We start from the raw sequence: 27,886 nt of genomic DNA, 5'->3' as shown, positions 1-27,886 counted from the left end.
GACATGGGAAAGGAGATTTGGCAGCAACATTATTAAAATTGTTGATGCTCTGAGGTTGGAAGATGGCTCTCTGGGCAGATGGCAGGCTTGTAGCTTCTCCAGGAGGTGGCTGTCACGGGATGTGCAGGGCAGATTGAAAGGGAGTAGAATCACAGAATGGTTTGGGTTGGAAGGGATCTTTAAAGGTCATCCAGTCCAACCCCCCTGCAAGGAGCAGGGACATCTCCAACCAGATCAGGTTGCTCAGAGCCTCATCCAGCCTGGCCTTGAATGTTTCCAGGGACGGGGCATCCACCAGCTCCCTGGGCAACCTGTGCCAATGTTCCACCACCCTCAGTGTAAAAAACTTCTTCCTTATGTCCAGTCTGAATCTGCCTCCGTCTATTTTCAAACCATTACCCCTTGTCCTATCACAACAGGCCCTGCTGAAGAGTTTCTCCCTGTCTTTCCCGTAGGCCCTCTTTAGGTACTGGAAGGCCAAAATAAGGTCTCCCTGGAGCTTTCTCCTCTCCAGGCTGAACAGCCCCAACTCCTCTAGCCTGTCAAATAAGTAAAATAAGACATGGAATTAGTAGGTGCATTGATGCAGATGGCATTTGTGGGGAAGCAGGTTTTATAAAGTGCCTATGCCTACAGCCGCAGGGCCCTGGCAGCGGGGCCATCCCAAGCCAGAGACTGGGGTGGCCGTGAGTTGGTCTGGCTGAGCCTTGAGACTCCCCCCTGCTCCCCAGGTCGCAGGGCTGCACCTCTTCTCCCGGGGAAGGATTTTTTTCCCAGCCTCAGGGTGCTTTGCGCCGGCTACAAAACGCAGGCTCCAGCGTGCATACATCGCTACGAGCAGGGGTCGTCACCCTTTGGGGGCAAGGAGCAAATGCCGCTCCGGGGCTACCTCCCAGCCAGCCTCCCTTCCTCCGCAGCGGCAAGCTTCGCCCTCCCGCCCGAGGACGGACCGGGAGCCGGGGCGGGCGCCGAGCCGGGAACAGCTGTTCCTGCCCGGGAGGGGGGGGCGGTGCCGACCCCCCGCTGAGTGACGGCCGGGCTGGGGCCGGGGCCGGGGTTGGGGCCGGACCCCCGCCCCCCGCAGCGGCGGAGCCGGCGCGGGCAGGACGCGGCGCCCGAGCTCGGCTCGGCTCGGCTCGGCTCGGCTGACGGCTGCGGTAAGCGGGCGGCGGGCCCGGCCCGGCCCTTCTCTGGGCGGAATATTTGTCCGGCACCCGGTTCCGACATAAAACAGCGGCCGCCTCCGTGCTGGGTGCGCCGGTGCTGCGGGACCGGTGTCCCCGAGCTGCGGGGCAGGCGGCAGGCGCTCCCCGGGCTCCGGAGGCGGTGGATGGGTGGGCGGGCAAGCGGCGGGACCCCACGCGTGTCCGCGGCAGAGCACGGACGGGAACGGCGGGAGGTGCTGGCGGGGTGGGGGAGAGGGTCCTGGGCCGGGCTGAGCGGGTTGCGAAGGGCCCTGGCAGTTCTTTTTTTACGGCCGCTGCGTTTGATCATCCTTGGAGCTCTGCTGGGAAATGGCTCTCCGTGGGGATGGATCAATAGAGAGCTGAGCTGCTTTTGTACGGGAAAAGTAGAAATTAGCGAGGGGGAAAGATTTCTTGAGTCCTTGTGCTGTGTTGTCCGTAGCTGTACTCTGTCCAGCTTGAATTAGTCACTGCCTTGGTTGAGAGGCGCTGGCTATCTCAGAGATAACTTTCCTTCACTCGGCTGGACACAGCTTCTGCCTCTGCTCGCGTGCCATCCTGGTGTGCTCATCAACTGCTTCTGCTTTTACAGAATCACAGCATAGTTTGGGTTGGAAGGGACCTTTGAAGGCCATCCAGCCCAACCCCCCTGCAAGGAGCAGGGACATCTCCAACCACATCAGGTTGCTCAGAGCCTCATCCAGCCTGGCCTTCAATGTTTCCAGGGATGGGGCATCCACCACCTCTCTGGGCAACCTGGGCCAGTGCTTCACCACTCTCATCACAATTTTTCTCCCTTATATCTATTCTAAATCTACCTCCTTTTAGTTTAAAACCATTACCCCTTGTCCTATCACAATAGGCCCTGCTAAAAAGTTTCTCCGTGCAGAACTCATTGCCCACTGCCCCTGTTCTGCACTGGCTGCCCTGCCCCTAAGTAAAGGTCCTTCCTCTGGTTGCTTTACATCTTTCCTTGGGTATTGGAGCCCAAAAGGTGCTCAGCCACATGGCTGAGGTTATTTTTAAGTGTATATAAAATCCCATCCTCGTGTGTGACCCGCCAGCTCACGCAGGAGTGAAGAATGAATTCCTCATTTCTCATCAAAGAGAGAAGATTTGTGCTGAGAGGTGGCACCTTCTCTCAGACTAGCTGAGGGAGCAGACACTGGACAAGCTTTTGAGTGTGCAAGCCCTGCTTCAGGTCATGGTAGTGCGCCCTTCATCTTTTGTATTCCTGGAAGGAGGAGCTGGGCTACAACATTAAAGCCAACCACTGTCCTTCTGGCACCACGGTGCCCACAGCTGAATGTTTTTTGCAGTGGTGTAGAAGAGTCTGCACTGTTGTCCCTTGGCAGCCTCTGTACCTTTACAGTCCTAATTTACATGCATTTGGGTATTCCAGCAAGCACGCTGCATTGCATGCTCACTGCTGCTCATTTCAAGATTTCTGTTTTCCTCCTATCAGGGCTCTTCCCCGCCACCCTTTCAGCATTGCTTTGTTTTCCAGCCTGACTCATCTTGTTCTTTTCTCCACACACGTCTCAGCTGTGATGGTCTGCTGGCTTTTCTCCAGATAATATGTTTTTGCATAATATTGGGAATATGTTGCTGCCTCCGCTTCTGCTTGGTGTACTTGGGAAGGTCAAAAAGATGTGGAGACAGCCTGGTCTGTCTCGTTACTGGTTGTCGTTGCCCATGTTTTACTTTCATTCACCCAAAGGACAGTTTGATTTATCTTCTCGAGAGATCCTGAATGATTCTTTTCTAAGAGGCGTCTGTCCCCTATTGCTAGATGTATAACTCCTCACCCGGGAGCGATGTGCTAGTGAACGTAACCTTTGCAGATGAATTGTTTTACTTTTCTGTTTGCTGCTTCACTTTTCCAGGCATGTGGAGTTTTTGTGAAAGCCCAGCATGGCTCAAGGGGAAGAGGCTGGGGTCTGGTTTCTGATTTTTGACTCTATAGTTGACAGCCATTTGCAAATCATGAGCTAGGAAGACTCTGTCTTCACTTCTTTATTCCGAGCAGGGACTTGTAGTCAAAAAATGTTTAGTTTGTAAAATTACTGACTCTTGGAAGAAACAGGACATAAAAATTGTCTTCCATGGCTCCATGTTGCTAAATGGCCACATGGTTTTTATCACAGGACCCCAGCACTGCCGGTGGTGTGGCAGTTCTCTAAATCCATCCCAGCTCACAGCAGATCTCTCCTCTGCCAAGGATGTTGTGGTTTCATATGGCCCATGTCTAAAAACCCCCAAAGATGGAGACCCCATCTCCCTAGTGCTCTGTCCCAGAGCTGCATCACCCTCCTGGGAGGGAGTTCTTCCTGCTTCTCCATGGTCAATCACATAAACACTTATCAGAGGCTGTCCTGGGTCAGACCAAAGTCTGTCCAGTCTGGAATTCTTGGGCTGGCAGCGACCAGTAGCAGGTGTCCTGGGAGATGGATGGAAACAAGGCTACAGGAATGCTTCCCCAGAGCTCTGCCCCGTTTTTGCGTGGTGCGGTTCAGTTGCTTTCCCAGACGGAGGTGGTATCTTTGTTTCCTCAGGCCTTGGAGGATTGTGTAAGGGTCCCACCTCTGCTGAATGTCTTATTGAGATGAGGTGCAGAGCATACCCCAGATGCTCATTGCTGCTGGAACAGTACTCATTTTGCTCCCACGTTCATTATCAGCCTATCTAGGGCTTATTAGCTGCACCTTGATGACGCATTTCACTTCCTCTGTTTCAGCCACACCAGCAGTGGGGTGGGATCAGGAAGATGCAGGCGTAGGTATGTTACTAATGGTTCACTGCACTTTGCTCCAGGTAATCTGGCCAGGCTTCTGTTTTACAGGACATGGCCGTCGCCTGTTGAAGGGTCTGAGGCACAGCCCACTGCAGGACAGGAACCTCTGTGCTCCTGTGTTCACGCAGCACCTGTGTCACACGCAGTGTGACAGAGAAGCGGGAGTCCTTCCGAGGACTAACAGAAGTTAGAAGAAACCCGGGATCTCTTTTCAGAGGAGATTGTACTGGCTGTGAAGTTTCCCAGTGGAAGGGTTCAAGTTACAGAGCAGGAACTGAGTGCACGGCGTCACTAATGGCTCAAGTGTGCCCACACGCTTTTCTGTAAGGATTAGTAATTAAGCAATTAAGCACATGCCAGGTGCATGAGAGAACCTCACCCCCAATAGGAGAACATATAATTGTGTTTACAAGTGTGTGCCTTAAAAATGTGAAAAGCTGGAATGGTTTGTATCCGGGCTTTGGCAGAGCTTGACCCCGTTACGTGTTGCCTGGTCACCAAACATCTGGGCTATTTGCTGGATGGCCCTGGTACGAAAGGGCACTTGGTAAGAGCCAGTATTGAGTTGTTGGCTTGCAGGCTGCAGGGGTGTTGAGGAAAGGAGGGCCAGGAGGTACAGGTGGTTTCTGAGTATGGAGTTAGGATCTGAGTGAGCTGTCACGTGAGGAGAGAGGAAGGTCTAGGAGAAGACATTTCGACATCTTGTACTTTCAAGGTGGTGAGGCAGAGCCCAAGCAGACCAACAGCACTTGATGCTGTCACCTGGGTCTGCACTTATGGCTTGTTAGAAAGGTACTTTCCTCTCTGGCTGAGAAAATGAGATCAGCCTGAAAAAAAAATCTAGAAGAAACGTGCAGGAGACCATTCCCTTAAAAGGGTGTCTTTGGATACCTGTCTTCCTTTCATTTCTCCAAGCCGAAGAGCAGGCGTTTAGTGAGAACAAAGTCTGTTCACTTGAACGTGTGCAGCTGGACAAGAAATGAGGTTTTGAGTCCTGTACGAGATTTCAGTTGAGTGAGCTAATGGCCTTAAGGTTTATAGAGGACTGACAAGCCACATAAAAATACAGTCCTCGTTTAGGAAACCAGCTGGAGCTGATTTGCTCCATCATCTGCGTCTTGGATTTACACCTGAGCGATTCACTGAGGTCTAAGTGTGTGCACAGAAAGTGCTTAACTTCTCTTAAGTTTATAGGAAATGATCACTTGAGGTGTGTGTAGTTTCTCAAAAAAGGCCCTGGCATTTATCTTTGAAGTTACACTAAAAGTCAAAGCAAAGAAAGAAGAAATTGCAGCAATTACAGAGGGGCTGGTTGACATTGGTTTATTATTTTTATACTCTAAAAATGATAGCTCTGAACTATGGTTTAGGTCTATACTTAAGCTGTGAAAAAAAATTCATAAATTAAAACCCTGCATGAGTAAACCAGGAATTGTTCTCGAGCCAGGCTGTCCCTCACAAGGTTAACTCCTGCCTCCGGTGCTGTCTAAAACCAGCTTTCATCCTGAAGAGCCGCCTGCCTTCAAACCTGGCAGTTTTTCCAAGAATCATCGATATCTATGCTGGTGATGCTTGTGGCCACCTCCTTATCTCAGAAACCAAGCCCTTGCTCTGATTTCTTATCTCAAAGCACTGAAATTTTCCCAGTAGATTTGAGGGTTGTCTGGGGTAGGATGTCTGTTTCTTCAGCCATGGCTCTCGTTGGCCTCTGCCCCTTGCTGGCGGTTTGGTGTGGCTGGTGACTTGGGATGCACCAAACCCTCCCGCGTGCCGCAATCCCTGCGGCCATGGAATTGACAGCCGCGTGCTGCAGCCTGCCGCAAAACCCTGAAATCGGGGTCAGATTGGACTGATAACAGAATTTATCACTGAAAAGCCCTGTATCTTCGCTGCGGTTAGTTGCTCTTTCTCCTTCTGTGAAGGGAAAAGGGGTTTCTGTAATTTCCTGCTGTTAGCGGGCCGGTGCACACGGGAGTTCGTGCGGCTGGAGGCTGGGCTTACCAGCACAGGTGTGCGCAAGGCCGCCGTCACGCCGTGTTACACAGCACCCCGGGGAAATCGGTCTCTGGGTTTTCCCTATGACATTTCTGTGTTTTCTTGGAGTTGCTCGCTGCTGTTTCTGTTGCTTTACTCAGTTCTGCTTTCTCATTTGTTCTTTTTCCTGGGGTTGCGGGAGCATCAAGGGATGATCCTGCTGATCCCTGGCTCGGCGTCTGCTCCGTAGCCTCCCCGAGCAGCTTGTTGCATCCTGAGCCCATTGCTGCCCTGCTCCTGCCCTCCCTGCTCCCCCACCTGAGGAGCACAACTACCTCCCTGTGCTTGCTCTCCACCATGGACAGGACACAGTGGTCCCGTGTGGGCCACCTTCCCTGGCTGTGCGCAGGTTCCCTGCACCAAGGTTGGTGCTGCTCTTGGTTTCGGTGCCCCAGAAAGGGCAGAGCGCTGCAGAGGGGCCAAACAGGTGCAGAGCGGTGAAAGGAGCATTTCCAGTGTCGTATGGGATGCTTTTTGTTTTCACTTTTCTACAGCATCCATTTGTTTCTTCAGCGGTTTTCAGAAAGAAACTATTCCATCCCCCTCATAATCACAAATGTTGCCCTTTTTTTTGGATTTGTTTTCCTGTATTCATGGTAGGAACAGTCTTCCTTGTGAATGACCTGTGGTTTCTGTTATCTCCCTTCTGATTTAGTTTTTCTCCTTGAACGTTGTTATTGGTCTTCGTGCATACTGACTTGTGTGCCGTTCGGACTTACGAAGTGCGAGCATTTGGGCTGTCTTCTAATCTGTCTGATGAATACTTCAGACAATGAGACCTAATATCTTGCTGTCTTGCTAGTCAACATGAATTTCAAATATTTTGACGATATAAGGCTGTAACAGTGTCAGTCCTGAACAGCTTCTATATATTATGTGTATATTTTGTTGTGATGCTTCCTTCGTTGATTGACTTAAAAGTATATTGGTAGGTTTAATGAAAGATAGCAAGAAATCAAAGCTGCCATCTTAGGAAGGCATTGAGGAGAGATTTGATGGAGCAGATTTGTGGTGAATTAGAAATAACTCTTTCCTGAATGTCCAGAAGTATGTGAATTTAAAATTTAAATTGCAGTTGTGTTTGGAGGAACTTGGTTTTTTTTTTTTTGGAGTGCAGATGCAGAGCATCCTGTTTTAAACCACGCTTGAACCCTGGCACGGGCCAGGGAGAGCTGTTCGTGGAGGCTGCTGTTTCAGCACGTTGTCTGAATGAAAACAATTGTGCTTAGGCAGAATTTACCTGCTTTCCTATTTTTGGCAGTATAAAGCCCTCTTGTCATTTACAGCAGACGAGCTATTTGCTTTTTCTCCCAGCACTCATTAGCAAGATAGGGTAGAAGAGGCCTGGGATGTGGTGATAAGGGAGAGCCAGCGAATGTACTGGTCCTGGAGGCTGTGCTGGAGGACGCAACACTAAATCTGCACAGCTTGTTCCGCGGGCTGGGGAGCGGTACGAAACGTCCTGCCGCCACGGGAACAGTTAGCGCTCCCAAGGCACTCTCCACGGGAGCTGCGCACGTTGTCATCTGCACCGAAGAGGCTATGAGGGCATTGTCCCCTCCTGGCAGCTCTGCTTGGGGTACGTAGCAAACAAAATTCTCCCCGCGAGGATTTCAGCTGTGTTTCAGCAGCCTCTGCACCTGTCCTCAACCCTCAGCGCCTTTGCTATATGCAGCCCCGGCTTCGTATCTCTGCAAGATGCTTTGAAACCTGGTGTGTTTTCCAGCAAGGTTGCCTGCACAGACTAACATTCGGCATCTGTCTTGCCTTTCGCCTCTCGGTGCTGACAGTCTCTGTCCTTCGGGCGGGATGCGACAAGGTCAGCCCTGCGCAGGCTGCATCCTGGTCCCAGCTGAGCTGCCGCTTGCAGGCCCCCTGGATTGGTCAGAAGGGGCTGTGGCTGCCTCTGGGAGTAGTTGTCCACAGGTAGCTAAGATGGACATTGCCGTGTGCATGGCAGGTGTGAGTATTTTAAGCCGATACAGGTGATTTTAGCAGCCTGGGGTGGGTTATCCTCTGCCTTGCTGCCTGCTCTTAGCTCCAGCTCCTTCCATGGCAGAAGAGTCAAAATTGAGTATAAAACACAGACTACTCATGCACTTTGACCTAAGGTTGCAGTGGCACAGGGCATCTCCAGATCTGGGTCCAGGCTGCTTTTCTAGGATCTCCTGCATCACAGTAAAAGTAATAATGGTTTTAACGATGTGCGTTTCTTCGTGGGTGATTGTTATCAAGGCTGTGCTACCATCAGAGGGGCAGCCTTGCTGGGACTGAGCTGCGGGAGATGGCTCCCAGCCTGATGGGCACACGGTTGTGTGGCCGCTGCACATCGGTCTCGTAGCTTGAGGTGCCCTGCACTCACTAGTAAAGCGCAGGGGTGCTGGGGTCCCGACCGCCTCGCTCAGCCAAACCCACTGAGCCCCACAGCCCATGCTTCCCTCTTCACCCTCCTGTTGCCCTCGCCTCCCGTGCCCACAGTCAACCTGGCGTACCAGCCCCACAAAAAGCTGGTTTTTCACCCTCTCAGCTCTCGGTGCTGTTCTTGCCACCAAGGAGGCACCGTCTCCTGGTGCTCCACCTCCAAAGTGGCGAGTGGCAGGAATGCGAGTGATGCAGGAATTGCCATCACACCAGTGGGAAACCGAACGTCTGACCAGATGACGGCTCTATATTTAAGGGCTTGCTGTCAAGCCATGTGTGCGTTAGTGTGCCCTTTTGTGGCCAAGCTAAAGATAATTTTCCTATCTGGAAGAGCAGCTGCATTGTAAATTGCATAAAGAGACGTTCTCCGCTAATGAAGAGCGATCATAAGAGCGTGATCTGCCCTGAGAGGACGGGCAAAGCTGGGGAGATGTGGCTCGGGGCAGGGCTCTGATGCGCCGCAGAAGCTGAAAAGAGGCCATTTATAGAAACTCAAAAGATGTTTGGCTCCTTGAAAAACGCACAGGCCTTGCTGTTATTTCAGTGCAAGTGCCACTTGAGATAATAGTAAAACTTTTTAAGCTGTAGGAAAAGTAACTTGAAATTAGCTAGAGTTCAATATTCTCTACAAAAATTGAGAAAAAAGATTGGAACAGTGCTATGGAACAGAAGGAAACTTTCAGAAAAAAAGCAGAGTTGGGTATGCTCTTGTGTGTTGTAGTGAGCCTATTTTTAACGCACCTGCGTATTTTAAACAAGTTGACCTTCGTAAAAGGTCTGCCACAGTCTTTTAGAGCTGGCAGAGGTCCAGTTACGTGTGATTGTGTATGGCATTTCATGTGAGGCAACGTGGGACAAACCCCCGGCCCAGCAAGGATTATCTGGGATAGGTCGTTTAGCACGTTACTCCCAATTCTCTTCTTGAAGGGTTGGTTTGGATGTGCGGTAGCACTCAGGTCAGCTGCTTAGCTTGCGGCCGTGCAAACACGTGTTGCCTCGGGGAAGGTGGGTCACTAAGCAGCACGTTTGACTGGCAGGCTCCTGAACACGAGTGGATAATGCTTCCTGATCTCCTTGTGGATTTAAAACATGGGAAGGAGTGCTGCGCGCTGTAGCCTCATGGAGGTTTGTGGGGCTCAGAGGTACTCAGTGATGCTACAAATCTGTTTTCCCACCTGGTGACGTTACCTGGGGTGCCATGTGCAGGGAGGTGTTACTGGGGGCTTGTAAGGGCATGAGAGTGGCAGACTTGATGATTTGTGCTTTATTGTCCGTCAAGGAAATAAATACCTAGGACACTTCGTTAACATCTAGCATTGCTTGGAGAAAGACATCTGTAGCCAGGGTCCTGTACAAAGCCTCGGTGCTGCCCTGTGAGTCTGTGATGGGGCAGTGAGCGACTGAAGTTGTGCCGCTGTCGCCACCACGGGCCGTTACTTGCCTGTAGGATACATCGGTGGGGGGGGGGGGGTCTGACCAATCTGCCCTGGCTTTGAAGCCAGCCATACTTCAAGCATAAATCTTCTGCAACTCGGTGGTATTCGGCCTTCCCTGACCAGCCAGGCTGCAGTGTCGTGTTTCATGTATTCAGTGTTACGTTTCTTGTTTTCATTTCAGGTCCTGTTTCAGCATAAACGTGAGATTCACGAGACTCCTCTAAGATGTCTTACAGAAAGGAGCTAGAAAAATACCGAGACCTGGATGAAGACAAGATCCTTGGAGCTCTGACAGAGGAGGAGCTCAGGAAGTTAGAGAATGAACTGGAAGAGCTGGATCCTGATGTAAGTCATTTTTACACGAGGTTTGCTAGGTGGTAAATCTCAGTAGTCGTGGGGGCTGCGTTAGTAATCCGTATTTAAGTGGGAAGTGGGATCCTTTGCAGAGCCTGTACGCAGTGCAAGGATGGAAGAGACTGTTGACAGATGAGCAGAAGCAGTTTTGCCATTGCGAGCATGGGCGATGTGCGGGACTTTTTTTCTGTGATGTTTCCCTGCCCTTACCCTGGCGTGCTCCGCTGTGACGTGCACTGTGATCTGCAGCACATTTGAGCTGGTGCAGGGCAGAAAACCTGGGGAAACTGAATCTCTGCTTCTGGTCAGGCCACCTTGGAGCGAACATTTTGGGTTTTGTGGGGTTTTGTGGGTTTTTTCCTGGCAAACTTCAAATAGTCTGTATTTTCCTCCAGATAGGCAGAAATCCAAATCCCAGAGTTTTGCAAAATGGGACAATTGCTTTTTAGCAACCTCCCAACATCAGTAGGAGCTATGCATATGCAAAGTGCTGGTGCCAAGCAGTGAAAGCTTTCTGGAGGCTGTGCTGTCCTGTGGCCCTAGCAGGGGATGCGCGGAGCCAACTGGCAAGCCTCTGGGTTACGGCAACGTTAGATGATGAGGCTGGGCACTGCCAAGTGAGAAATTGTTCCTGCAACGTGCAGTTAGTGTTTCTGGGGGAAATGATGGGCAGTGTAGATTGCATCATCAGTGTTTTTAATTGCAACACAGGAAAATAATTAAGAGGTGGCACGCTAGCTCCTAGGATTAAGCGTATGGGTGGATGGGCTGGTTACAACTGCCTTGGAAGGCACAGCATCAGGGATCATTCTGTTAAATACGCAGAACAGTAAAATAATCGCGAACATCTGTCAGTACAGGTGTAGATCGAGTACAGCAGTTAAAGCATGAAGGTTGGACGGTCACCTCCCACGGCATGAAGCCTGAGGAACCAAGCCATTTCCTATGCCTCCCCACTTCTGCATTAGCACCGTTCTCCTCTGTTGCCCTCCAAGGCTGCCAGAGTCTAATTGGTTCCTATTAGTCATTTTCCTTCCCAGGATTTTCACTGATACAGATTTAAATTATAATGAATTTCTTTTATTAGGCGGGCATGAAAAAAAAACAGTGTGTTGTTCAAAATCACCTTGGATGTCTTAAAAAGTAAATGTTGACTTCTGTCCAGCAAAGCTTTAAAGAACGTGCTTAGTGTCAAATCTGGGAATAGTCGTACTTACTGCATTAAGGCTGTTCTATATTTAAATATAAGCAGGTGCTTACGTGCCGTGTGTGTTAGACACAAAGCAACTTCCCATGGTGGCTAATGTGACAGAATAACAAGGAGGCAGTTTGAAAAAGGGCTGAGGTTTGCAGGGATTTTGCTCTGCAATGGAGTGACCTTCTCTGTGAGACCCTGCCTGTAGTTTTGATATGGATTGTAAAAGGCAGGAGATACCACCTCGGCTCTCTGGTCTGCTCTGTGAAAGACCATGGGATTTCCCTGAGCTAATTCTTGTTGGGGCACATGGGGCATGTGGCCACTTGGGCAGACTAGTATAGGGAGGAGGTCAGATGAATTTAGCAGCTTGGTTCTGACACTGTGACTGTTGCGAAGAGGCAGCAGAAATGGTGACGGTGTGGGAAGAGGCTAAGAGGAGCAGGAGGTGATGGCTGAGAGCCCCCAGAGAAAGGGCTGGAGCTGCTGTTGTAGAGAAACATCCACTTGGCAGCATAGAGATCTTGTAAGGGAGCCAGCATTTGAAATTGGAGTGGGAAAGGAGCATCACATGTCTTAGACGATGTGGGAATCAGTGGCCTTTGATGGAGATAACCTTTGACACAAGGAGAGCAAATTGTCCAGCAATGTGTAAGAAAGTGCAATGAGGACGATGTAGAGGGGAGAGCGTTTGATGGAAGGGGATCATGGTCTGCAGAGATAACCGGTGTTTCTCCCTTCTGTGCCAAGAACGCATTGCTGCCGGCGGGGCTCAGGCAGCGGGATCAGACGCAAAAGCCACCAACCGGCCCGTTCAAAAGGGAGGAACTCATGGCCCACCTAGAGAAGCAGGCGAAGGATGTTAAAGACAGAGAAGACTTGGTTCCTTTCACGGGTGAAAAGAGAGGTATGATCATCCTTTGCACCGTGCTGAGTGCGTCACGGTGAAGGCACAGTGAGCTCACAGCAGAAGGGTTGTATCTGACCCGCTTTGCTAAGCCCGGCTTCATTTTGAAGCACCCATTGACGTGCTAGATCTGCTCTCTCTGCTGTCTAGCACCAACCAGGCTGGCTAATAAACTGGGCTGTGCCCAAGAGGTCCACGTGCTTGCTGATTTGGGTGCCACCTGATACATTGTTAAGTGATGGACAGAGGCTGGACCACTGTGCAGCCTCTTTTCATCCACATCCCACTGCAGCTGCCTCAGGCTCTGGGGAGGACATCACCTTCTGTCCTCTCTTGTTCTTCCTCTGCCCTGTCCTCATGTGAACTCTGCAGGCTGTGATCTGTCTTCCACTGTTGCCTTTCATGCTCCATCCCTACACTCTGAACTTCATCTTGGTATTGAGAAGATCCACAGCTCCCATTAGCAGTGGTGATCCCAACAGTTCCCATCTAGTCTTCATCGCTTCTTGACAATCCCAGCCTCATTTCCCAGTCTCCTGCAGCTTGCATGTTTCTGTCTTCCTGCACCATACCTTGCTGCGGTAGCTGCACCCCTGCTTTGCATGTCCCTAGAGCCTATGAGCAAGCGATTTGCTCTGCTTCTTCTCTTTTCTCTCCTTCTAGCATCTTTTCCTGTTCTCCTGGGACATGTCCCATTATCCAAAGGACTTTGCTGCTCCCATTAGCACTCTGAATATCATCTGAGATGGGACATGGTCTGGTCAGACCTTGTCTCTGTGTTCCTGGTGCTTCTCAGTAGCTTTTTTCTGCTGTTGTGTCCCCCTCTGTACCACAGTCCCCCTGCAGCAGAAGATCTGGTTGTACGCTGTTCACACCGCAGGTTGCCCCACATCAAAAAAGAAGTGCATGGAAATGTGGGCATGTGAGCATGTTTCCCAGCTGAGGTCTTTCTCAGAGCTGCCTCCTTACTGATCCACGTCCCTCTCTGAGAAGGAGCTGGTGGTAGATCTGTCCATTTAATAAAACTTGAGGTGATATTTTTAGCAAAACTAATGAGTTCTCCTTGAAAGAAGTAAACAAAAAGAGTAAATTGAGCGCTATCAGGAAGAGTGATTCAGACTTCACATGTACCCCAGCCCGGCGTTGGGTACCTGCCTGGCTAGCCCAGTAGGTAGTAGCAGTGCTCTGCAGGAGACGAAGGCATTTTGGGCTTTTTGAGTTTTCAGCTTCTGGTCTGAGCTAATCATATTTCAACCTGATGTGATCTCAGACACGTTAAACATATTTTCACTTGTGACACGTTGTTGAGTGAAGACACTACGTACATTGACTGTGAGCCAGAGATGGCAGGTTACATATCCACAGTTGTGGCAGAGCTGGAAATAAATCACCAGGTTTGCAGTTCGGAGGGTGATTTACTAGTTTGCCATTGGAGGTGCTCTCCCTAGCCATGCTGCTGGACAGGGCAGGAGTTGGTGTGTGCGTACGTGCTGTATTATGACATACAATGCTGCGTTTGCATGCACGATTTACTTTAAAGTTCAAACTTGTAATAAAGCACCACTGAGATACTAACTTTCTGAAATTAAAACCCAGAAGTTTCAATGACACTGAGATGTCAAAAGGAGTTGCTGTGTGACGGCAGAATTAAGTTTTCCGTTTTTCCTGTTCCCCGCTGAACTAACCAGATGATGTGTATGGTTTGCTGAGCTGCGTCTCTGGTGGGACAATGGCTCCGGGTCTCCGCACCAAGACCGAGCTGAGGGGGCCAGCCCTCCCCAGACATTTTTGCTGCAGAGTACCCAGAAGGTGCCCGTCCGTGCAGGCACACATGACGCTCTGCCTATTTTTGTGAGAGCAGCTGTGTCCCAGGAGGCAGATTCCTCGCCTCTTCGTCAGGGCGGCAGCACGTGGGCAGGAGATGGGCTGTTTTGCAAAAGGCTGTTTATAGCCCCCTCCATTTCGTACTGGAGGAGCCCGGAGCGCAGTTGCTTCTTCCTTGAGGCTAAATTTAGCCCCTTCTGTTCCTGCGCATCCCTGAGCAGCAGGATCTTTGTTTCTCCCCTTTGGTGCTGCTGACTCTGGTTTCAGAGGGGGGACAAAAATAGTCCTGGCTGGCATGCCAGGCCGAGAGCTTTGCTCTCGCTATCTCTCAGCAGTGATCCTGGACTATTTCAGGGGAGGGGACTGCTCCGAAATGCTCTGGGATCCCTCCTCCTCCTACTCCCATCCTGCAGCAGCACTGGGTTTACCCAACAAACTGCTCCCTGCTGAGGTGTGTTAAAACACCGTGAGCCCCTCTCTTTTCTTTGGTGGCAGGGGGTGGTCACAGGTAGGTGTCCTGTTGTGAAATCTAAGGCTTTTAGTCTCCACAAAGAGATCTGCCCGCCTGTTGGCTTTGCTATCGGTTAGGAGCTGGGAGCAGCCACACAGTGCCATCAACCCTGCCCGTTGTCCCCCGTCTCCCTGGGATGCAGCCGGCTCCAGCACAGAAAGGATGGTGGCTTGCTCACCGATCATCCCGAGCGATGGGATGGGGGAGTGCCAAGATGGGGAGCTTTGCATTACCAGCTGCACCTTGGCTTTGCCCCTCTGACTTGTAGGGAAAAGGCCTGTTCCTTGGCCTCTTGCTATCCTGGCAGAGAGAGAGCATGGAGGTCTCCATGCCATGCCCTCTGTGTCTCTTCCCGCTTCAACCAGACCAGGTGCCCTTACCCTGCTCCTTCTTGCATCCTGTGTGCTGGCTGGACAACCGACTGCTATCCCTGCCTGTTGCCAGACCCTCTCCACCAGCTCCCTTCCACCCTCTTTTGAGTAACGTGCCATCTGCTCTGTCACCCGGCGCTTGGAGTCAGCAGCAGGAGCTGTCTCAGTGGCAGGACTGATCCTGCACAGGGCTGGATCCGGAGCCACTGGCCTCCCTTGGTCCATGCGGGTGCTGGCCCATCTCCATCCCTTTTATGCAGCCTTCAAACAAGTGAAGTCCTGCAGGGTCAGGCTGTGCGTGGCTTTCTGCATCCTGTGCGTTGGACGTCATTGTCCTGTACAAATGTGCTATTGGGCTTTTGTAGACGCAGCCCTCTGCGCTGCTGGCAGAGTCCAGCTCCACAGATGGAGGTGTCTGGCAGGTGCCTCCTGGCTCACATCGGAGCAGGACTCAGACCGGCTGATGGGATGGGATTCGGTGCCTCCACTGATTTTTCTCTAGGTCCTTGTGCCCCCTCTGTCCTTTCCACTGTGCAAATCTCACCCCATGGAAATGCATCCGCGTGGCAAGTTGTGAAACAGGTGCTATGGCTATACTGAGAGTGACCTCACTTTGCATTTATAGGAAAAGCTTGGATCCCCAAGCAGAAGCCGATGGATCCTGTTTTGGAAAGTGTGACTCTGGAGCCGGAACTGGAGGAAGCCCTCGCTAATGCCTCTGATGCAGAGCTCTGTGACATTGCTGGTAAAATAGTTTCTCATGAATTAGGGGCTCACGTTGTTCAACTACTAGTTTCTTTTTGTTTGTTCTTTTGTGGGAAATGAGCTATTGAGCTTTTTGTGTTTTATGTGAATGCTGTCAGCTTTGACGGGATTAATTTCTTTGTTAAATAAGAAGTGTATATTTAAAGTTTCTCTCAGCCCATGTGATTTAATCAGGAGCATGGACCAAAGCTGAGGAGGGAGAAGAATTTATCAAGGGAACAGAGCATGCTCTTTGATCTCTTCTCCTGTCTGTGCGACCGAATCTTGCAAATTACAGCCCGCCACCTTCAGAGGCATGGCTTTCTCCCAGCCAACCCCGTAGGAAACGATCAAGCAGACCCAGTGAGAATGTGGATTTCGTGTGCAACCTATTAAAGGAGTTGTCAAGTTAGGGCAGTCTTTCAATGGATGCTCAGGGCTGCTGTTTTCCCAACACATTTTAAAGCTACAGATTTCTTGGCGATTTGTGTGGTCGATCAGTTTAGTGAGTGTTAGCTGAGGGATGGGAGAATCCAGCATTCAAAGGCTGGTGTACTTCATGACGACTGAGAAGCAGGTTGGAATGCACAGTGAGCTGGAGAGGGGGACAGGGCGATTGCAGGTGCTGTTTGAGCCCTGACAGCATGCTGCTCACCAGGGTAAAGACGCCTCGTGCAAATGAAGGACAGGCATGGTCCCTGTCTGAGGGCTTTACGCCTCCACGCCAGGTAAGCTCAAGCAGTGTCCCGTTACTGCTTTTCAGGCGGTGTTGTCTGCGTAGAGGCGACGACCCCTTGCAAGCCTTATTGCTCTGCCGCTTTAGAGCTGCCAATATTGGTGTCTTGCTGAAGGCAGCAGTGTGGACTTAGCTTTGTGACTGGGATAGGACATGCCTTGGCCAAAGGAGCCACATGTCCCCTCATGGTCTAGCAGTTGATGAATATTTCAGTGCTATTGGCTGCTTCTTCCAGTTCTGCCTCCTTCAGACTTCCATACTCCCTAGCAGTATCCTCCTTGCCAGATGTCTGTAAGGTAGGCTGTAGAAAACCACAGCAACTCAACATGTTCTACATAATAATATCGTATTCTGGCTTAGAAATGTGTTTCTGTATTAAGGCTTCCAACATATGTACCCTGGCCAAGCGTTGCATCTCTGGGTTTTGCTTTTTTACTGTTCTCCCAGAGTCCTATAAAGCTCTATCTTATAAAATCTGCCTTTCTTAGCTCCAGATCCATGCAGTGATTATTTTCACAGGGAAATGCTGTTCAAGGCAGCTTGTCCTGCTATTGTTGGGAGAATACACTTGAAGTGGCAGCAGGAGAACTGATGTGATACAAGCTGTGCTGATATCTCAATATTGACAGCGACAGCATTGCTTTTCCAAGTTTGCTAAGGCTGTGAAACAGCTCCTGCATGTTTAGCCGGGCTCGTTGTCAGCCGTGGTGTGTTGGATCCCTCCCTTGGCAAGGCCGGTAGGATAGCTCTCCCAGCAAGTCCTGGAAGGGCTCCCATCCCTTCGGTCAGCTGGGGGAGGCAGAAATTGGATGCATTCATTCTGCTTGAGTTGCTTTGGATAATACACAGTAAGCATCAGACTTACAAACAGCAGGTCCCTCTTGTCTACCAGCACAAACTCTAGCCCCAGAAAACCTGGCATGATCAAAAGAGCAGATCCTTCCCTTTGTTTGCAGTCCAGATATCCATAGTCCTGGCTGGTGGAGAGATTTTGTTGTCATGGTAAGCTGTGTTTGGGGTGTATAGGTGTACCCAAAATGCTGAGCCTGCAAATTACTTTTCCAAGCTGTGCTGCACTCCTGAAGATTTCAGCTGTGAGCACATGGCAGAGAAGAGGGCTGGCTAAAATACAAACAAGCAAACTCAGAGTGCCCAGCCTCACTCAGACTTTCAGTTGGAGAGTGCTTGGCTCTGTGCAGTCCAACCAGGGATGTGCTCGGCGGAGTGTGGGGAAGTGGATGGTGGTTTCAGTTGACACCCTTTGCTGCAGGCTGCCCTGCCTGTGCAACCCAGACCTGGGAGTGATGGTGAGCTGTCACCGTCACAGATGCCACTCATGTGATGCATCCCAGGGGTACCCTTCTCCTGCAGCTCCCAGCCCTTCTTGGCCAAAGCACCAAGCAAATTGTGGTGAGAGACTGGTGCCCACCAAGCATAACAGCAGCACCTCATGGGAAAACAAAGTGGCTTTGTGGTGACATGCTTGAATTTTAGGGAGAGATTTGTCCTTTTTTTTTATTTTAACCACTCTGCCCATCCAGAGGTCAATATTTGCTGAAATGTGCCTGTTTGTAACAAGTATTCATATGTCTGTGTTTTTCTTTAGACGGTCATATAGTTGTTGATTAAAAACACAGTTTAGTTTCAAACATGAGCTTTCTGTGAGTAGCAGGGTTGTTTTTATAAACAGAATCTTTCCCCAAATGTTTCTAAGCCGTTGGTTTCCCACTGCTCCGTTGCAGCTGGTAAGAGTCAGCAGATCCCCCTGGGCACGTTTCAATGTGCATTTGCATATTGGTTTTGCAGGCATGAGGCTGAGAGACACAAATTGGCAGAAGTTTGGTTTTTGGGCTCTTACAATCTTTGAATTTTGTTCATACCATGACTTCCTGCATTTCAACGGAGCCAGAAAAGCTTTAGCTTCTCACAATGTCAACTTCCAAGCGTACAAAGATCAATCCAAAGCACACCACCACCACCCCCACTTTTTGAGTAAAACCAGGGTGTGTGTTGCCACGCTTTGGATCACAGTCACCTCGTATGTTGCTGCCTGAGGGGTCAGTTTGGTTCTGTGTGGGGCACAGCTCATCTCAAAAACTGGACTGTCACAGTGTGTGGCACATGCCCAGGTGGGCAAGGGTGATGAGGATGTGCAGGCTCCTGCTGGACTGGATTAAATCCTACCACTGGCATTTTTTTTTTTTTTTGTGTTTTATTGTCTTCCTCTTGCTGTTTTTGCATTATGTGAATCACGTCAGCTACTAGGAAGCCTTGGCTGTTTGTCTCTTTGTTGTCCGCAAGATGATGTTCCTCTTCTCCTATGAATTGTGCTGCACTGGTAAAAGTGAGGGAGCACATTTGAGCCCTGTTGTGTATTTATGACAGCCGGGGGCTTGGTCCCACCTTTGTATGTTGTTCTGTGCTTGCACAGGGAAAGGTAATGTGCTATGGACCCCCATCCAGGCAGCACAACGTGATGTGTCTTTTCCTGGCTTTGGAACCTGCAATAACTCAAATTGTGTTCTCCTTTTCTTTTTCTGTAGCCATCCTTGGCATGCACACCTTGATGAGTAACCAACAGTACTATGAGGCACTGGGGAGCAGCACCATTGTGAACAAAGAAGGGCTCAACAGTAAGTTATTTAGAGTGTTGGCAGGCTGCAGCGTCTGGCTTTGAAGCTGCTAGCAAAGTGGGAATTATTTTTAGGCTGAAGGTCGGAGCCGTGAGTGTCAGAGCAGCCTGTGGTTGCTGGGGCTGTTTCTCGTGCATCTTTGCCCTGTGCAAGCCAGTGTGGTCTCATCTGCTGCCCTGGAGCCGTCTGGGAGCTAGCACAGCCCAGGGAACAGCCCCATGCAGGCAGTGTGCCCTTCATCACCCGGTTCTGGTCCTTGAGAGCACGTAGCAGCAGCCATTGGCTGTCCTGTGCTGGTTGGCCCCCGTGCCAGGCTGCGTTTCTGGATGCACGTGAGCATAGGTGGAGCTGACAAGGGCTTGTTCAGTCTCTCATTTTCCGTCTGTTTGTCAGGTCATGCTTCCCTCTCCCAACACTTCTGGAAGAGGAAAAACAGGCCCAAAAGGAACTTGCTGCTGCCCAGGGTGCTTTTGGTTTCGCACATCTTGCTTTTCACTTGCAGGTGTGATTAAGCCCACGAAGTACAAACCAGTTCCTGATGAGGAACCAAACTCAACGGATGTGGAGGAAACTCTGAAACGAATACAGAGCAATGATCCTGACCTTGAGGAAGTCAACCTTAACAATATTATGGTATTTGCTTCTTTCTATTCTCCTCTCTTAATAACAAGACCAAACATTTGATACACAGAAGGCAGAGACCAAGTCTGTTTTGCTGCACAGCCTAATACCGTAACGCTGTGTGTAGCCAGACGAGAAATACCGGTGTTTTCCATCTCCGTTTTGGGCAGCAGGGATGGTTACCTGCTGTGGGACAACAGTGTGGGGCTGGTAGCAGGATGGCTCCTGCAGGTGCCTGGAAGAGTGGAGCTGTATTGAGGGCAGTTTGGGAGACCCTCCTCCAGCCTGTCTGGTTAAAGGTGTTTTAGGTTGCTTTAGTGGTTTAGTCAGGCACATTTGGTGGAGGGGCTGTTTATGTAAGATAAAATGGTGGGAGGAAAAAGGCTTCATAATCCTAACACTTGCTGTGAAAACATGAAGAAACCTCCCTTCTCACAGGTAGCCCTGTCCATCTCCCACACATCACTTCTGTGGGACTCCTTTACTTCTTGTAGAAAGCAGATCAGGACATAGCACCACTTCTGTTGCCTCTGGGACACACGCATACTAAAAAATACAATTTCCATCTGTCCTCCCAGACTCCAGGACCCCCATCCTATGGGGTCTATTGAATGATGATGTACTAAAATAGCAAGAATGTGGTTAACTGCACATGTGCATTAAAAAAACACTTGTACCACACCACCTGCACCTTTCTGTAATGGAAAGATTTTTACTTTCTTATATTTGATTCTAGCTAGTGACTGTGAATGTCCCTTGAGGACACCAAGCTGAGGATCTGGCAGGCAGGCACTCTTTCTGTGTGTTGGACTCATGGCTTTGGGACATAGTTTGGAGAACTGGAGAGTGGCAGTGGAGATGATAAGCTGCTGGACTCTGTGTTATGGCTCTGCAGATGGCTTTGACTATAGATGAGTCCACGTGGTGGGATCCAGGTGGCGTGGCAAGAAGTCCAAGCTGAGGATAGCAGTTAAAATTTTAGACAGGTGAAAAACTGTGCATCTGAAAGGGGTATCTGAAGTGCTTGATAAGTGAAATACTGATTTTGTAGAAACTTAGAATAAGCAGCATGGATTTATTTTCAGGGCTGAGATCTAGCATGGCAAATGTTAGCTGTATAAAGCAGTCAGAGGTGTATATGGTTTGTACTCCAAGGAGGTCATTTCAGGTCTTTCTAGATCAGGCTCCATAGGTGGAAATTTCCCTGAACATAACATAAATGTTGCTCAGTGCTGTCATGAGTATTAAAAAGTGCAGGAACAGTGCTTCGTAGGCGCATGGATCCTAGTTACATACAACCCCACAACGCCTGCGTTCCTAAGTAGCTGAGTTTCTGGGCAATTAAATTAAACAGCAGAGCTTCAAATATCTTAGTAGTTTCAAATGAAGGCAGTGAGCTATCAGCAGAGCGAGAAATAGGATGAAGACATTGCTGTGCTCCTTAGGCCATGCTGATTATAGCAAAAGAACTTACAAAAGCATTTATCGACCCCTTTCTAAATCAGTTCAGTGCATTTGGTGATTTGACCTTGATGAGAAATTTAAACTATTGTTTAAACGTGTTGCGTATTCCTTCATATGGATGGTGGCCTGACACAAGTTTCCTGCATTTCTTTTCACAGAATATTCCCATACCAACTTTAAAAGCTTTTGCAGAAGCACTGAAAAATAACACCTACGTGAAGAAATTCAGTATAGTGGGGACACGGAGCAATGATCCTGTTGCTTTTGTAAGTACTGTTGGCTCATTTTCCTACAGTTGTGACGGGAGCTGTTCTTGGACAAGGTATTTTCGGAGTTACTAACTGACTGCTTTTGCACCTTCAGTCGCATTTGGCACGTTCGGCACCTCTGGCGTTCAGTGCAGGTGCTTCAGTTTCAGGAGCACTGGTGAAAGCCAATGACAGACAGGCTTTGGTTCCTTCCCTTCCTTTTTCAGCTGTGGAGATTTCAGGACATGATCCTTTAATCCTGTTCGGTCTCATATTCGTCCTCAAGGATCTCCCAAAAAAGGAGCGGGAGACAGGAACTGACTTCCTAGTGGCATTGTAAAAGCGGTTTGTCTCTCTCGATTTATCCTACATTAGGGCCACCCCGTTTGTTTCTGTTGGCACAAAGCTGTACGCTGCTGTGTGCGCACCCGTCCCTCCCCTCGCACATGTCTGCTCCAGCTCTCTTTCCTATGTTCCTTTGTGCAGGCCTGTGCAGAAGCAGGACTCTGCATTTTTTTCATGCGTGGCCTCTGTGTGTGATAAAAATGGTCTTTCTGGCTGCTGTGAGTGGTCTTAAACATCAGTGAGGACACAGAGAGCTGCTAAGCGTTCTGCCTGGCCCTTGTGCTGCCTTCCAGGCTGCATCCTTGCACACTCCTCCAGCACCACTGCAGCCAATTTTTGCTTGTCTTCACCCAGGCTACCCCTACCTACCTACCGACATCTGTGCACACCAGTTTCCTATTGGAAAAAACCTTCTTTTTAGAGGGCGAATACAGCCCTCACATTATTTCAGACACTCTGGACTGGGGCAGCAGCCTGTGCAGGCAGCTGTCGGAGGGCCTGTGGGGCACTGCACAGGGCTAGCGGAGCTGTGGAGCAAAGTGCTGTGTGGATGAGTGCAGGTCAGCCCTGCCACCTGGGCATCACCTTCTGGTCCTTCTGTTTCATGGGACAGATGGGTTGTCCCATGCAGCTTATGAAATTCTATCATGACATCAGGCCCGGGAGGCTGGGCGTGTGCCAGCCCACTTCTGATCTTACCTGCTGAGGGAAGCAAAGGTGATTGATATGGCTGTGATGCCACTTGGGAAGATATCTTGGACATGGAGAATCCCTTGTTGTTCAAGACAGACACTCCTCTCTCTGCCTGCTGTGATGGGAAGCAACTCAGCCCCATGGAGAAGGAGCAGTGAGGGAAGGAGCTGGTCAGGCAGGAGGCAGGGCCAACATCCTTGCCATCACCCTGCTGGCTTTAGAAAAGGGACACATGAAGCTGTCACTGGGCAGCCGCAGGTATGGACTGTCACCTTTTGGAATGGCTGTATGGGTTTCTCCATACGAGGTGTTGCTGTTGGCCTCCAGCATGCTCACGTTGAAGAATCCCACTGGAACAGTGGGGAATCCCCTTCACCACTGTCCTGGTTTCAGCAGGGACGGAGTTAATTTTCCTCTCAGTAGCTGGTGTGTTTTGGATTTCATGTGTGAAGAATGTTGACAAAACACCCTGATGATAGGAGTTGTTGTGAATGAGACCAAGGACACCGTCCTGCTTTCCAAGTCTCATTAACGTGCAGATGCAGGAAAGCTGGGAGAGAGACAGACAGAATAATTGACCCAAACTGGCCAAAGAGAGTATTCCATGCCATAAACGTCATGCTCAGTATATAAGTGGGGGCAGGCCAGGGTGGGTATCTGCCTTCCTGGCATCCATCTGTCTCTCGTTTGCTGGCATTGTTCCCTCCACCCTGCTGGCCCACTTTTTCACTCCCTTGCTTGCTGCTCGGTTTCGTTTCCGTGATCGCTGCTCAGGCTGTATCAGTCATTGGGACATCGGGTGGTGAGAAAACGTACATTGTTCATTTTATATATTTTAATATCCTTATATTCTGTTATTATTGTAGTTTTCCTTTGCTATTTTAGTAAACTGTCTTCATCTTCAGGAGTTTTCCTTTCTTCCCAATTCTCTCCCCCATCCCACTGGGGAGGGTGAGCAAGAAACTGTGTGGTAACTCGGGCTAAACCATCACAACCACACACAGAGCTTTCCCATCTGGTGGCAGTGAAACTGCTCAGCATGTGGAGTCCTCCCGGTGTCCTCCAGAGGTGAGGGGAGTCAAACCCCTGCTGCTCTGGGGTGCTCTGCCCCTGCCTGTCTGACTGACTGCTCTTCCCGCCCACCTCTCCCCGCAGGCACTGGCAGAAATGCTGAAGGTCAATAACATACTGAAGAGCCTGAACGTGGAATCAAATTTCATTTCTGGTTCGGGGGTCCTGGCTGTCGTCGAAGCGCTCCAGGGCAACACGTCGCTGGTAGAGCTGCGCATCGACAACCAGGTAAAGCGTGTGCGGGCAGGACCTCTGATCAAGTGATCATGTCTTGGTTGTGGGAAATTGAGTGGCTGGTCAAGGAGGAAGGTGGCAGGCAGCTGCCACTGCCAGGTTGCTTTTGAGAGGTTTCAGGCCCTTGTTTCTGCTGCAGTTCCTGGGCAGTATCTGGTACTACCTACAGTGATTAACAAAGGCTGTGGCAGTGCTAGCAGCTTTCTGTGTTCCTGGTGCTGCCCTGGAAAGTGGTGATGCGCCTGTCTGATGTCATGCCTTGCTCTGAGCTCTTGTGAGAACTTAAAAAATGTCTGTATAGTAGAACTGAATTTTTTTTTGCTACAATGCAAGGGCAAGAGAAGGAGAGCTCCAGAGTGTGCAGTGGTACAGATACCATGGCAAGTTTTGCTCCCCTAGATGCCCAGCGGGTAGTAGTGAAGCAGCTGAGCTATGGGGAGCTGAGGGACAGGTGACTGGGAGTTCAAAATCGTAATTTCTCCAGATGTCTCCTAGCTGCAGATCTGTCCAAGAAATAAAGTCTTTGGGAAAGAGGACTTGTGGGAATGTCGACTGGAGGAGCAGTTAGATTCACTCGGTTGTACCAGGAACAGGCCAGTGGTTTGTTTCACCAGTTGTTTCAAGTCAGAAATGCCAGATGGACCAACACATCCAAAGAAGGAGGGAAGGGGTGGAGATGGCAGATCTGAGTGCTCACTCTGTATCGCCCTCTGACCTGACTAGCTTGCTTTTCTGTTTTATGTTTTTGAAAGAGCCAACCCTTGGGCAACAAAGTAGAAATGGAAATTGCGAACATGTTGGAAAAAAACACCTCCTTGCTGAAGTTCGGGTACCACTTCACTCAGCAAGGTCCCCGGCTCCGTGCCTCCAATGCCATGATGAATAACAACGACCTAGGTGAGTTGGGCTGGCTGCAAGCCAGGGAGCATGGGAAGGCCCTGTGGGCAATTCCTGGTGGGAGAAGGGGAGAACTGCTCATTTGAAGGCTCTGATGGATGTGCTTAAATTAAAATCACCTCTTGAAGGGCCTGATGATGCCTTGTCCCTCAAGGAGGAAAACAGCCTTCACCAACTGGTTCCCTGACGCAGCTGCTGTCGAGCAGGCAATGTGTTGTTCTCCAAACCTGGGGACACTGGGCAGCTGAAACTCCTAGAAGAGGCAGTGTTTTTGGCAGTAACAGTGAGTCTTGGGAAGGAACGAGAGCTGCTAACGTGCTTCAGTACGGTGCGTGATACAGCATATGGCGCACAGGTTGTGAGCTGCCAGCACTTGTGATTCCTGCCAACTGCTTGTCTTCCTCCAGCTTCATTCCCAGTTTAACAAGGAGATGAAAAGTAGTAGAGTTGAACTTTGAAAGCAGTGGGACTTGGCCCATCCCCTTCAGCAAAACAAATTGGAAGTGTTTCTAGGGAGAGACGGGAAGTCACGTGGCTTTGCGTTATCTTTATACCCTCAATGAAGCGATCAGAAGTGCTTGTGAAGCAAACGGTGGGCAAGCCTGCAAGCTGCCGTTTCAGCTGGTGCATGCGGCAGAGGCTTTCCATTGCTTGGCTACAAGCTGCTGTAAAGCCCTGGAAATCAGTCCAGCAGAGCAGCATTGAATGCGGCCGATGTACCAGCCACGCTGTACTCTGCGGTTCCTAACGGCACAGGTAGTTGCAAACGTGACAGCACCAAACTCCCTCTTGGCACTCTGTCCTGGTCACTAGAGAGCTGCACCAGGAAAGGCTTGCTATTTTCTGTCCTGTGGAACAGAGCAAGGGTTTTAATGACCATGCAGCACCTGGCGTACAAAGTAATCAGCTGGAAGATTTGGATCTAGCGTTTTAAATGTTCCTGCTCTAAGGGCAGGAATTCACAACTTGCCTTCCATGTAACAGTTGTGCATTTTGCCTCTTTGACCATTAAGATCTACATTTTTGTCTGATGTGGTTCTTGTTTGCAGCTCATATTCAGCGGTGTGACGGTCTCTGGCAATAGCGTCTCAGCTCCACTCCTGGACAATGTATAAGTATAGAAAAACTTTATTTTCGTCCCTGTCAGCAATAGCTCTCTGCTTCTGCTCTGCTCCAGTGCTCTTGCCTACCACCACCTGATGCTACCAGAACTTGGTTTTGGTCCTATAGCTTCTTTTCTCTAAGACGCTCTGTATGAACCAATGACAAAGGCTTTTACGTTCATCCTCATGAGCTAACTTCTGCATCTTCTTTATACTTTTTTTTTTCATTTTTTTCCTCAAACACATTTCTTGAAAGTCATGAGTGTAGCTGTCAGAGCTGTAAATTGAGCTTAAAGTGGATCTGAGACTGCATTGGTCATGTTAACCATGATCAGAGGGCCAGAGGCTAAAGGCTTAAGGTAAGAAATGAGATAGATTTTTATTTTTTTTTTTAATTTGAAATGACAATTTAGAAAAACTAGCAAAAAGGCATGCATCTCCTGCTGTCTTTACATCAGTCAGCATCAGATGATGCTTTAGCCAAAGTCAGATTACAAAGACAAACTGTGTGAAATCTAATTAACTGTAGAATAAAGGAGGTAAGGCTGAAAGTAGCTTCTGGCCTTAAAAATTCAAAGGATCAGAAACCTCATCTTACTGTCCTTGATTTTAAACTGCGTAAGGCTGTGCCTGCTGCTTAAAGCAGGAATTCAGAAGCTGATGCTATCCTGTTTCTTTCCTGGCAGAAAGTATATTGTTCAGCTCCATTCCACGGGCGCTAAGCCAAGCGTGCCATCCACATCTTCCCGTTGCCATGACTGACTCCTCTTCCTCTTCTTTTTCAGTGAGGAAGAGAAGACTTGCGGAGTTGAATGGGCCTATTTTTCCCAAGTGCAGAACTGGAGTGTAGTTCCTGCCTATGGAGGTCATTCCCGGTGATCTCTGCTACACTGTGGAAATCTGAAGGCAACAAGTGCCTTGACGGAGTATTTGTGGTGCCTCAGCTCTGTTTTATGCACTAACAGTTTAAATTAACTAGTGGCTGTAGTTGAAGATTTTATCCAGTAGGACTGTTCATGTTTTCTGTAGAGTTGGAAACTATTCAAGCCAATTTTATGCAATCTCAGTTTAGAGTACATCCCAGTGTGAAAGTGACTCTTAATTAAGCTGGGACCTAATTTTTCTATAAACTTCCTGCACGGTGTTTCATACAGTTAGGATGTGGTGTGCATGAGTGAAAGATACAACTGTTCCACACAAATTATAGAAGTATTAAAAAAATACTTTATTTTTTTTTTTCCAAATTGATCTCAAGTAACTATAGAGGAGCAACTAGTTTAACAAGCACTTCTACTACCTGGAAACATGGCTAATTTCAAGAACTGTAAATTACAATTTTTTACCAACATTTGCTGAGTCAGTTAGTAGGAGATGCTGTTTCAAATGCATCCCTGTGTTGCTTAGAAAAAATTGATCTCCACCCCTTGATTAAATGGAACTTAAGGCCACCAATTATAAAATGGAGTCTCAAAACCAGAGCGGTTTAGGATGGGTTAATATCCTTGTATCCCATGCATGTCTGAAGGAAACTTCTAGAGATGAGATGCAAATCCTAACTCCACAGAGATTGCCATGCCAAACTAATTAGCAAACCAGAGCGACTCCCTTCAGCTTCCTAATGTTAAAAGCATATGTCCAGATATTCACTGGAAATTCAAGTCAAATGCTCTCTCTTCACTGTTTTGTTTAGATGCCCCATCCCTGGAAGTATTCAAGGCTAGGTTGGATGGAGCTTTGAGCACCTGGTCTAGTGGAAGGTTCCAAACCCATGGCAAGGGCATGGGTTCCATGGCAACCATTCTATGATTCTATGTCCACTAATTAAATTCTGTTCTGCTAGGGATTGCTTCTTTTTAATGCTGTCCCGAGTGTCTGCATAAATGCAACAAATGTTTAGAAAAGCTTTTAAGTGAAATACCCCAACGCTGAACTTACACTGCATACAGCCTGACAGCTTTTGGTCAGACAGTCTACTACCCGTCGTCTATCCTGGGAGGAATTCCCCACAGGCTTGCGTAGCTCACAGATATGCAGTGGATTGGTCCCAGCACTGTCCCATCCAAAAC

At 49.3% G+C, this 27,886-nt stretch overlaps 1 protein-coding gene across 5 annotated transcripts in view; it reads left to right on the top strand.

Moving 5' to 3' along the window:
* Window positions 1-27,280, top strand: part of TMOD1 (tropomodulin 1) — a 36,354-nt gene extending 9,074 nt beyond the window's left edge. The window contains exons 1-11 of one of the 5 annotated variants that reach the window (XM_086770283.1): window positions 7,443-7,591; window positions 10,051-10,214; window positions 12,169-12,325; window positions 15,657-15,776; window positions 19,055-19,144; window positions 19,647-19,777; window positions 21,388-21,495; window positions 23,671-23,814; window positions 24,573-24,717; window positions 25,767-25,826; window positions 26,606-27,280. In XM_086770283.1, coding sequence (XP_086626409.1) covers window positions 10,095-10,214; window positions 12,169-12,325; window positions 15,657-15,776; window positions 19,055-19,144; window positions 19,647-19,777; window positions 21,388-21,495; window positions 23,671-23,814; window positions 24,573-24,717; window positions 25,767-25,801 — 1,050 coding nt within the window. In that variant the 5' untranslated portion in view covers window positions 7,443-7,591; window positions 10,051-10,094 and the 3' untranslated portion in view covers window positions 25,802-25,826; window positions 26,606-27,280. Of the gene's footprint in view, window positions 1-1,034; window positions 1,158-7,442; window positions 7,592-10,050; window positions 10,215-12,168; window positions 12,326-15,656; window positions 15,777-19,054; window positions 19,145-19,646; window positions 19,778-21,387; window positions 21,496-23,670; window positions 23,815-24,572; window positions 24,718-25,766; window positions 25,833-26,605 lie in introns of those variants that run through there. The other 4 variants (XM_086770284.1, XM_086770282.1, XM_086770280.1 and 1 more) reach the window with 4 other exon arrangements.
* The last annotated feature ends 606 nt before the right edge of the window (window positions 27,281-27,886 follow it).

This window comes from Chlamydotis macqueenii, chromosome Z (genome assembly GCF_036417535.1).
Source record: "Chlamydotis macqueenii isolate bChlMac1 chromosome Z, bChlMac1.mat, whole genome shotgun sequence".
Lineage (NCBI taxonomy): Eukaryota > Metazoa > Chordata > Aves > Otidiformes > Otididae > Chlamydotis > Chlamydotis macqueenii.
This window is presented reverse-complemented; position numbering and strand designations above follow the sequence as displayed.